Consider the following 10,038-nt stretch of genomic DNA (forward strand, 5'->3'; position numbering starts at 1 on the left):
GCCCTTCTGATCTAGTTTGTCAGCAGCGCTGTTGTCCCATTCTGACCCGTGTGTCGTAGTCTGGTCTGTGTGTCACTGTCATATCCCGGTCTACATGCCGATACTATATCTCAGCCTACGTGTCATTGTCATGTTTCGGTCTACACGTCGTCGCATTCGACTCTGGGTAGTGAAATCCAACTCCTCATCTGTCTCGTATTCATTTAATTTTTTGGGTCACGACGATTCGATCGGCGTTACGACTGGCTCATTGATCCATCAGAGGACGCCCCTGGATTAGGGTACGTTATAATTTTTTTATTCTATACACATTTTATTACTTTATTATTTATTATGTTCGTTATATATTCGTTAGATCTATCTTAAGTATCGAGTATCAGGGACCAGGATAATCTGATTGTTGGTTGAAAGTAGAATTGAGGACTTTGATGACTTATCTATAATAATTCTTCGATCAATATTCTAACCACATTACTCTGTGAGTCAATCTGAGAACAATATCAGATCAGCTAAACTGAGGTGACTCCGGAGAACACCAAAATCGTTGGTCGGAGTTGATTACCAGCGGCAAAAACCTGCTCAAGTGAAACAGATGGAGGACGTCGAATTCGCTGCGGGTGGACACGAAAGCGCTGGCTCCCGCTATAAATCCCTCGCCTCTCCCTCCGGTGCCGCTACTCCCTCTCTCTCACCTCGTCAAAATTTCACTTTGGTGACGAGAAGCAAAAAGGAAAAATATCATCTTTCGCAGGAGGATGATTCTGGCGTCCAAGAGCTGCATCCTCTTTTCGGTCATCCAAAATCTCATCTTTAGCGAAGATTTGCAAGTTTGATGATGATTTAACATGGTGTTTTCCGTGCTCGGTTTGTGGAAGAGCTACTGCCTTCTTTTGCTTTTGAAATTTTGAGTTTTCTTCGGAGATTAAAGATGAGTTCTTTGTCGCTACCGCCTGGTTTCCAGTTTCCGGTTTACCGATGATGAGTTGGTGGGATACTACTTGAAGAGGAAGGTGGATGGACTTAGCTTTGAGCTGGAGATCATTCCGGTGGTCGAACTGTATAAATACGAGCCATGGGAGTTGCCAGGTAATTTATAGTCGCTCATGTTCTGTTTGATGAAATGCCACAGAGAGCCTAATAAACGTATAGGGTGATTGAACTGCAAACATGAGAAAACAGAACAGAAAAAATGGATTTCATTCTTTTTAAGCAATAAGAGAATATTTTTCATCTCTATCTCAAATAAATGGAAAGAGATTGAATGCTTGATTCCATGCCTGCAACTAACAGCTTTGTCAGAATATGGGCGTTAGAAGATTGTTGAATCTAATTCTAAGTTTGGAAGAAAACAAACTGTAACTTGAGTTATTAGAAGTATATATTTTGCATCCATACAAACTAAAGACAGTTTTTCGAGTGTTTGTTGTTAGTTGAAGATCATGAATTTCAGTTATGAGAGAAAAAAAGATCTTAGCAATCATGTTTTGATAAATGCAGACAAATCCTTGCTTCCGAGAAGGGAAAAAGAGTGGTTTTTCTTCTGCCTACGAGACCGCAAATATCCAGTGGCTATTGGAAAGCCACTAGTAAAGACCGAAAAATTGCCTGTGAACATTCAATATATGGGTTGATAAAGACTCTTGTTTTTTACCATGGGAGAGCTCCAGGAGGTGAAAGGACCGGTTGGGTGATGTATGAGTTTCCGCTGTGTGAAGATTTCCATCAAGGATCTTTGAATTTTTTAGTAGATGCCTAATTTCTTGATGCTAGAACACTTTTGAATCAGAAAGCTCATCTTTTCTGTCTGTTTCATTGGAGTTCTATGTCAATGATGAACAGAGCCAATTCTAGAGCCTTGAATTGGATCTTTCTTTTGATGAGGATTAACTGAGGACCTTATGCTTTAATTTGCATTGTTGTTAGGCAACGATACTTGGAACCCTATCGTGACTGCATCGATTGTAGGCAATCTAGTGAAGGTGAAGAAGATGCAAGCTTGTGGCTGCAGGATGACAACTTAGTGATAGTGATATAGGACATTGTTTCTGCACTGAGGTTGCACAAGCTTAATGGTCGTTCGTTATCACTTGTCAAGGGCAAAATGACTGAGGCATGCCTTTGCTTTGTTTTGCTGTAATAGGTTTGAGGCTTAGAATAATGATGTTGATGAAAACAAAACTTCCTTTCTGGAAGAAGGAAAAAGGTTCATGAATCATGAAATGAGATCTGTTATTGGAACTACAGGAAAACATCAAGAAGTCTCTGCATTATGGATCTCAGGAACAAGACAAACAAGGCAAAAAATGCACAAAAGCAATCCAACAAGACAAACAGCACTCCAGACACACTAATGAATGCACGACTTTGGTTGTCTACTTCCAAATACGCCTGAACGCCGGCCAAACGGTTGCTCCCCTGTAATACAGCACCATCAAGCAGAGGGCAGGGAAGACAGTGAGTTCCAGTATGAGCGGAATCAGATCGTCGGACTCCGTCCTCTGCCCGCCGTAAATCTGCAGGAAGATGTTGCAGGTGAAGGAGACGAGCAGCGCCAGGAGCGCCATGACGAAGGACAAGCAGGCCAAGAAGTACTTGGTCGGAATGGCCCGCCGGAACTGCTGCTCCTTGTAGGGCACGAAAAGGAGGGAGAGGAAGAGCACCAGCGAGGTGGTGGCGCAGGAGAGGCCGATGACGTAGGTGTGGGAGAAGATCTTGAAGGGCAGCCTGTCCATGTACACCGGATTCCCTGTTTTCTCGTCCTTCTCGCCGGGGATCGAGAAGCTCGACGCGAACACCACCGCGGCCAGCAGCCCCGAGCAGGTCTTCCCCATCTCCATCAGCTGGTTCTTGCAGCTCCGGAACATCTCCTTGTGTCTCTCGCTGAACACCTCTTGCGCCGTCATCTCCTCCTCGTTCCGACTGTACACCAGCTCCTTCGGCACCATGTCTTTCACCGACTACTCAAAATTTGGTGAGAAAACTTCACTTTCTCAAGATTAATTAGCTATTGAAGAATTAATTAGCACAAAAAACTTTTGATTGATTTGTTTATTTACCTCAAAAAAAAGGAGTTCGTCTTGCAACTGCACGGCGTCGTCCGTATCGGGAGGAGTCCTCTCCGAAGCAAAATGCAGGATGGTCTTCCTCGTCCCCGACTTGGTGTGCGAGAGCAGCCAGAAGGGCAGGACAGGGTTGTGGCCCGCCGTCTTCTTTCGGATGATCTCCACGATCTCCCGGCTGCCGCTCTCGATCGCCGCCTGTAGGACGTTCCGGCCGCGGCTGTCCACGTACGTCGCCGACTCCGGGCACACCTGCAGGATCATTCCCACCAACTCGGGCAGGCCCATCTCCGCCCCCATGATCAGCGGCGACTCCTTCCAGTTCCGCTTCGACGACATCGACTCCAGAGCCCTGGTCGCGCTTTGGAGGAGCCCCTTGACTGCCGGCGCGTCGCTTCCGCGGGTGGCATCGTCGAGGTGGAGGAGCTTGTCGACGAACGCCAACAGGAGGTCGCGCTGCTCGGACTCTGGCCCTTTCTTACGTTCTCGATTGTCACGGCGCGCCTCTCGCGACGAAGGCCCAACCCGGTAGTCTCTTCTGTCTCCCGAGATGAAGAGCCCGAAGTACCCGCGGTACTTCGTTAGGAATTCTATGAGCTTCAAGGTGTCTCTGTGAACTTCTTTCAACTCGTACAGTCGTCTAACCTTGCTGTGTGAAACTGCAAAATTCCCCTTTCTTTAGATTTACATTCCCCATCCCCAATATATCTGAATTTTCGAAATGCCCCTATATTTTTTTTTGAAATTTAAAATTACCTTTTGTCAAATGCTGTAATGGTGTTAAACTGTTAATGATTAACTGCAAATTAATAAAAGATTAAAGGGAAAAATGAAAAGGACGCTCTCTCTCAAGTACGGATATAAATGAATCAACATGAGCCAAATAATATTAGGCTCGAGTTCGATTCATTTAAGTTATATTCGTACTCGAGCCCAGTTCATTTTGAAATTATCAAGCTTATAAATAGTTTGAGTTCAATTTGTTATTAGCTCGATTATTATAGTTAATGAACCTAACTCGTTAAGCAAGTTCGGACTCGTTTTAGAACTCATTTTTTAGCTTATTTTAAGATTCATTTTAGAGCTCATTTTACAGACTTGTTAAACGAGTTCAGAAACTCATTTGAATAAATATTCAACAAACCTAATAACTAAAATAAAATAAACTTAATACATTGAACATCTCAAACTACTACATTAAATTTTCAAACTCAACACATTATTGAATATGTTCGCGAGCCCTTTAATCGAGCTGAGCTCGAGCCCAAGTTCATGAGCCTATAAACGAACATATTCTCAAGCCCTTTAAATGAGCCGAGCTTAAGTCCGAACTCGCGAGTCTATAAATGAACATAATCACGAACTCACGAGCTGAATGTCCTTGAGCTCAAGCTCGGCCTAATAAAATTATCGAGCTCGAAATCAAACTCGAGCTCAGCTCAATAATATAAATAAATAACTTCAAATAAATTTTTTATTAAATCAAATTTTGAATAGCCACGAATTTTGATTCATTTACATCCCTACTCTCAAGTCTCAATGAAATTCTCTCTGACTGTTAAATTTGTTGGACTGTATAATAATATGAATTATTCAATAAAAAGATAATTTGAAAAGGAAATAACACGATGATAACAAAAATAATCGGCACCTTTTGGGTTTTATCCTAGTTTAAAATTTTTTTAGAGATATTTGAATTGGGGGGTTTAACAAATTTGGAATAAAAATTAGACTTGAGTAAAAAAAATGTTAATTCATACGAATCCATGAAATGGGAACTTACCTTGCCGTAAAAGTTTGAAAGAAAATATGCGAATTGATCTTAAAATCTTGTAAAATAACATAAGAATCGATGTCCCTGCATGCAAACATCCATCCACAACAATATATAAGATAAGGCAATTAAATTTCATAAGTAAAACATCTGAAACAACATTTTGTTTTGGATATTGACTTAAAATAAAAAATTATTTTATTAAATTTAAATATCTATTTTTTTACTATTCTATATATCAACTTTACTATATAATATTTAGACAATAGAATTCATGCTTTAAATTTAGAAAAATATTATTTATAAATATAAAATTTAGGAAATAAATAGGATAACTAATGTAAAGAATTTTTTAATTATCTTATTTAAAATTTAAGATAAAATTTTTAAATAGAATAATTGATATCGATGATGTAAATATTTATTTCATAAACCATGTACATATGATTGTTCTTTAAGCATATAAAGTGAAAGAACTACTTGGTTCACATGACCCATATGGTAAATTTGACGACCTATATTCATCCATTTAGATAGTCTATCTATTCAAAAGGCTCAATCTGCACTAGGTTTGATGGGTTCACACAGCTTGTAGAATTTGATCTACATGCATGTTCTACTTAATTTACTTCATTCACTTAGCTCACTTGGCTTTGCTCACTCCATCTACTATGTTTGTCTTGCCAAATTTGATTTGTTAATGAATTCATTTCATATCTAACTTTCTTGATCTACCCATCTCGACTAACTTGCTTGAATATCCAATTTGCTTGGTGCATTCAATTTGATTTGTTAATGAATTCATTTCATATCTAACTTTCTTGATCTACCCATCTCGACTAACTTGCTTGAATATCCAATTTGCTTGGTGCATTCAATTGATCCATCTCAACCAGTATACATTGGCTTATTTTTGTCTATTCAAAGGACCTTGTCATCGCATTGGTCGAAGCGGTTGGATTCCATGCGAAAATTAAATAAGAAAAAAATATAACAGAAAGAAATTGATCAAAGATCCACGCAAATTCTAATTGTAGCATTGGTGTAGGTTGTTACCTTTAAATGCACAGAATCCCTTTTATGAATCTAGAGAGTCTGATCAATCTAAGCACAATCAATGCATTTGTGTCTCTTGCAATATCTACACAAACACAACCACAACTCATCTCACAAGTATAATTAGAGTCACCATAAATTTCTCTCACGCATACTGTTCATCAGTGCTAGCTTTATGCGTATGTATATATAAGTTGAAATCAAACTAAAACTTTTACGGTTGATACAATCTTATCAGGTAAGACATGGTTTTACAAGAACTTATCAGATGAGATGTTCTCGCACGATCTTATTAGATAAGACATGTTGTGACCTACTCAAGTACTCTAAGTCTTATATAATAAGACGGTCTCCAAATTATAACCCACTAATAAAACGTGAGCTTCATTTGGTTTGGGTATGTCTGAAATAAACTTAAACGAATATCGGATTAATCATTAATCTAATAAATTTAAGATAAAAGTATATTAACCCATTAATCTAACAAGTTTAACATCCGGAATTAATTCCAAACTTAAACTTAAACCCACTTTATTTTAGTCATACTAAATTAAAACAAATTTCAAATTGATGCGCTCTGTGTGTGACCTAACAAGTTCTCGTAATATTGACAGTGACTCTAAAATCATATTTTAAAAACACAAGTAATGAATGACATCTAGCAACATATCATGATTATCCAAGTAATGAGAATGTCGTAGATATGATCTAACCTGTTTATGACTATTTTATTGAATAACTTAGTTTTTTTTGTCCATGATATCTAAATTGATTTACGAGGTATAGATCGTGTCATCTTCTCATTAATCTATGTCTTTTCTTGATCTCTAAATACACTTAATCATATTAGCTCAATATCTTATACTGTTTTATTTTAGTATGACCATATATTTTGTGATCTTATTTAATCAAGGAGTCCATAGATATTACTTTCATTATATGAAAGGGGCAACATATAATTGATTCTCACATCAATCATCTTATAATTGATTCTTAAAACTGACGCTAAGATGAGCTTCTTACATCAAACTACCCTTTTTTGGTCTATAAGTCAAATTGTTGTGTCTAACATTATCTATTTGCTATGCCCCAATTCACCACAAGTGAAATAAAATGCACATGAACTCTACAACTCCACTGTATTTAGAAGGAAAATTCGAAAGAAATGCCTCGTTACCTCTTTCTAATTCATCTTTGTCCTTCTTTATTTCTCCTGAATTTTCATCATGAAAGTCCTGATCCTAATTGCAGATAATTTTTAGGGGCAAAGAGCATTATTACATGAAAATAATACACCAGTATATTATTTTTTTTTGTAATTTCAAATAGAAAAAGGGCATATAGATTAAAATCCTCAGATATATTTAAGAGTTATATTAATTTGTTACCTCGATATCTCTTATGCTTTGCTTGCGAGGGTAATCGAGAGACTCGTCATCCAGGGGAATCCCTGATACATTTAAGTATCAAACACTTTATATATACTGTATATATATATATATATAATTGAGAGTAAATTACAGTTATAGAGAAAGTTATCAAGTGATCCGAGAACCAATTGGCTGCGGAATGCCTCCGGGATGGTCACCAGCAGTTGCAATGGAGTCAGTTTTAAAAAAAATAAAAAAAAAAATTATTTCCCTAGAAATTAAGCAAGTTAGATCGATCGGGGCGCATGTACGTACTCGGCGCGTTGCCCATGATGGCGCAGTGGAGCGTGGTGGCGCCTTCGTACGTCCGTCCGAACGGCGCCCAGCTGTTCCCCTTGTCCACCAGAAGCTGGAACACCTCCTGCTGCCCGTAGAGCGCCGCCTTGTGCAGCGGCGTCTCCCCCTTGCTGTTTCTTATGTCCGCTAGATCGTCGGATTTGTTCAGCAATGCGTTCGCCACCTTCCCGTCGCCTATGGTGGCGGCCACATGCAGCGCTGTGTCGCCGTTGCAGTTTCTAGCCTCGAGCTTGTCGGCGGGAAGCCGCTTGATGAGTTCGAGCGCCATCTGGGTTTTCCGGCTGTCGATGACGACGCTGAGCACGGGGTCGTCCATGAGGTTGACGTGGCTGCGATCCGGTTTGTTCTGGGCCAGCCACACGAGCTCCGCCGTGCCCTCGTCGAGGATCAGCTTGTTAACCATTTTGTAGTAACCCTCGTCGAACGATCGCGGCGGATTGAACTGCTCCAACTCGTCGTCATCGCCCTCGTCTACGTCCGTCGACACGTCCGTCGACTCCTCCTCGTCGTTGACGTCGGAGGACGGTGGGCTGCCTGGTGGGGACGCGCGCTCCATCGTGACGAGCTAGCTAGCGTGCGATAGATATGATGGACGCAGCAATGCACGTCGATCGTATATATAATTAAAACTGATTAAAGATTCTGTGGGCGGACCTATCTCTTTAATAAATTAAGCTTTGCTTATGTCGGTGAACAGTATGAGATTCACACTCGGCAACACTCCAAGTCCGGCGTGCGAAAGCATTAAATTTTGTAGTCTTTTTCATTTTCTTTGATTTAAGTGTCAAATGAGTCATCATAGTTATGACCTATTGACCTGAATATCGAGTCCGACCCGAAGGGATGTGAGATTAAAGGATATTTTAAACAGAATTGGGTCACATCGTAAAAGATAAATTTTAAAATACTTTTTTTTAAAAAAAAATTGATTATTTTTAAAAAGTAAGAACATTTTCACATTAATGAATATACTAAAGGCTCAACTTTATTAATTATAAATTAAGTATTTTACATAACCGTCTGATACGATGTATGATAGAAATGTCAGATAGTTGACGTGGTCAGAAGGTAAGCCCACGTGGAGGTCAGAAGTCAAGTCCACGTGGTGGTTAGAAGTCAAGCCCATATGGAGGTCAGAAGGCACGCCTACGTGGCGGTCAGAAGTCAAGCCCATGTGAAGGTCAGAAGTCAAGCCCACGTGGAAGTCAGAAGTCAAACCCACGTGGAGGTCAAAAGTCCGACCCACGTAGTGGTCAAAGGTCAAGATTACAAGACGGTCAGGATCGAGCCTATGTGGCATTCAGGGGTTAGGCCTATATGGCACATGACAAGTGTTGGTTAGTCCTAGGAAGATCGTACCAGTTCCACTGTACAAAAATTTTGTACAAGTGTCAAACCTTTCCTAAATAACCTATTGTGTTCTTTAGAAGTTAAATTAGAAATCGTAAACGGAACTCAACATTATTGATTCCAAATTTAACTTATTTGTTCTTAATGGTTTAGACTTGAATCGCAAGCGGAACTTAACACTATTGATCCAAATCCACCTATGTTATAAATTCAATTAAATATTAATTTTCAAAATTAGCTTCCAGGTTAAACATGGTGAGACACTAGGCCTTTTTGGATATGGGAGCAACCACCACTTCCCAGACAAAGCCTTTTAAGGAAAGCTAATATTTAATTTCCTTATATAACTCTAAGTTTAACCAAAAAGAACAATCGAATCACAAATTCGAAAAACAAAAAAAACACAACTTCGAAACAAATCCGAAAAACTATAATCTAATGCCTCTTGTGTTTGGAATTCATACAAAGAAAAATAACTAGCATGATGCGGAAGAAAATTATTAGTTATACCTTCTCTTTGTATGCTAATGACCTCGAGATCTTCTGCCGTATTCTTCGCCTCGCCTTGGACGTCGTGTGGATGACGATCCTCCAAGATGAACACCACCCAATAGCCTTCTTCTCCTTCTCTATGTTTCGGCCACCACCACCTTTAGGGAACAAGAGAGCAAAGGGAAAGGAAGAGAGGAGAGGGCCGACCACAAGAAGAGTCTCCACCAAGAGAATAAGAATTGTTATATCATGAGGTCTCCTCTCTCCTTATTTTATATTACTTGCCCAAGGCAAATAAGGAAAGACTTTTTACAAAAATTAAAATCTTCCTCTTGTTTTTTCCTTTTCCCTTTTAATTTTTCCTTTTCTTTCCTCTTGATTGAATCAATCATCAATCATGATTTGATTTAAACTGTGATTGGCCAGCCCCTTGCTTGGGCACCAAGCGAAGGGTGGCCGGCCACATCATCAAGTAGAGAAGAAAATAATTTTTATAAAATTTTACAATAAGAAATCCTCTTATAAAATTTTACAAGTTCTCTATCCTAAAGTGGATGTTAAAAAAAGGAAAGTTTTAAAA

The 10,038-nt window shown here is 39.3% G+C and overlaps 1 protein-coding gene across 1 annotated transcript; it reads right to left on the minus strand.

The window, feature by feature from the left end:
* Positions 1-704: 704 nt before the first annotated feature.
* LOC121994640 lies at positions 705-8,172 on the minus strand. The gene is made up of 7 exons (XM_042548602.1): positions 7,575-8,172; positions 7,278-7,339; positions 7,067-7,130; positions 4,843-4,917; positions 3,057-3,718; positions 2,430-2,957; positions 705-1,055 (listed from the first exon to the last, which is right to left on the minus strand). Exons 1-7 carry the CDS (start codon positions 8,170-8,172, stop codon positions 705-707), a joined length of 2,340 nt encoding a protein of 779 aa, XP_042404536.1.
* Between the last annotated feature and the right edge of the window lie 1,866 nt (positions 8,173-10,038).

Source organism: Zingiber officinale, chromosome 6A (assembly GCF_018446385.1).
Source record: "Zingiber officinale cultivar Zhangliang chromosome 6A, Zo_v1.1, whole genome shotgun sequence".
Lineage (NCBI taxonomy): Eukaryota > Viridiplantae > Streptophyta > Magnoliopsida > Zingiberales > Zingiberaceae > Zingiber > Zingiber officinale.

Coding starts and splice junctions, on each gene's coding strand:
- LOC121994640 (XM_042548602.1), bottom strand. CDS start 8,172: ATGGAGCGCGCGTCCCCACCAGGCAGCCCACCGTCCTCCGACGTCAAC. Junction 4,918..7,066: donor CAAAGATGAATTAGAAAGAG/GTAACGAGGCAT, acceptor GTTTGCATGCAG/GGACATCGATTCTTATGTTA. Junction 1,056..2,429: donor TCCCTGCCCTCTGCTTGATG/GTGCTGTATTAC, acceptor GTATTTATACAG/TTCGACCACCGGAATGATCT.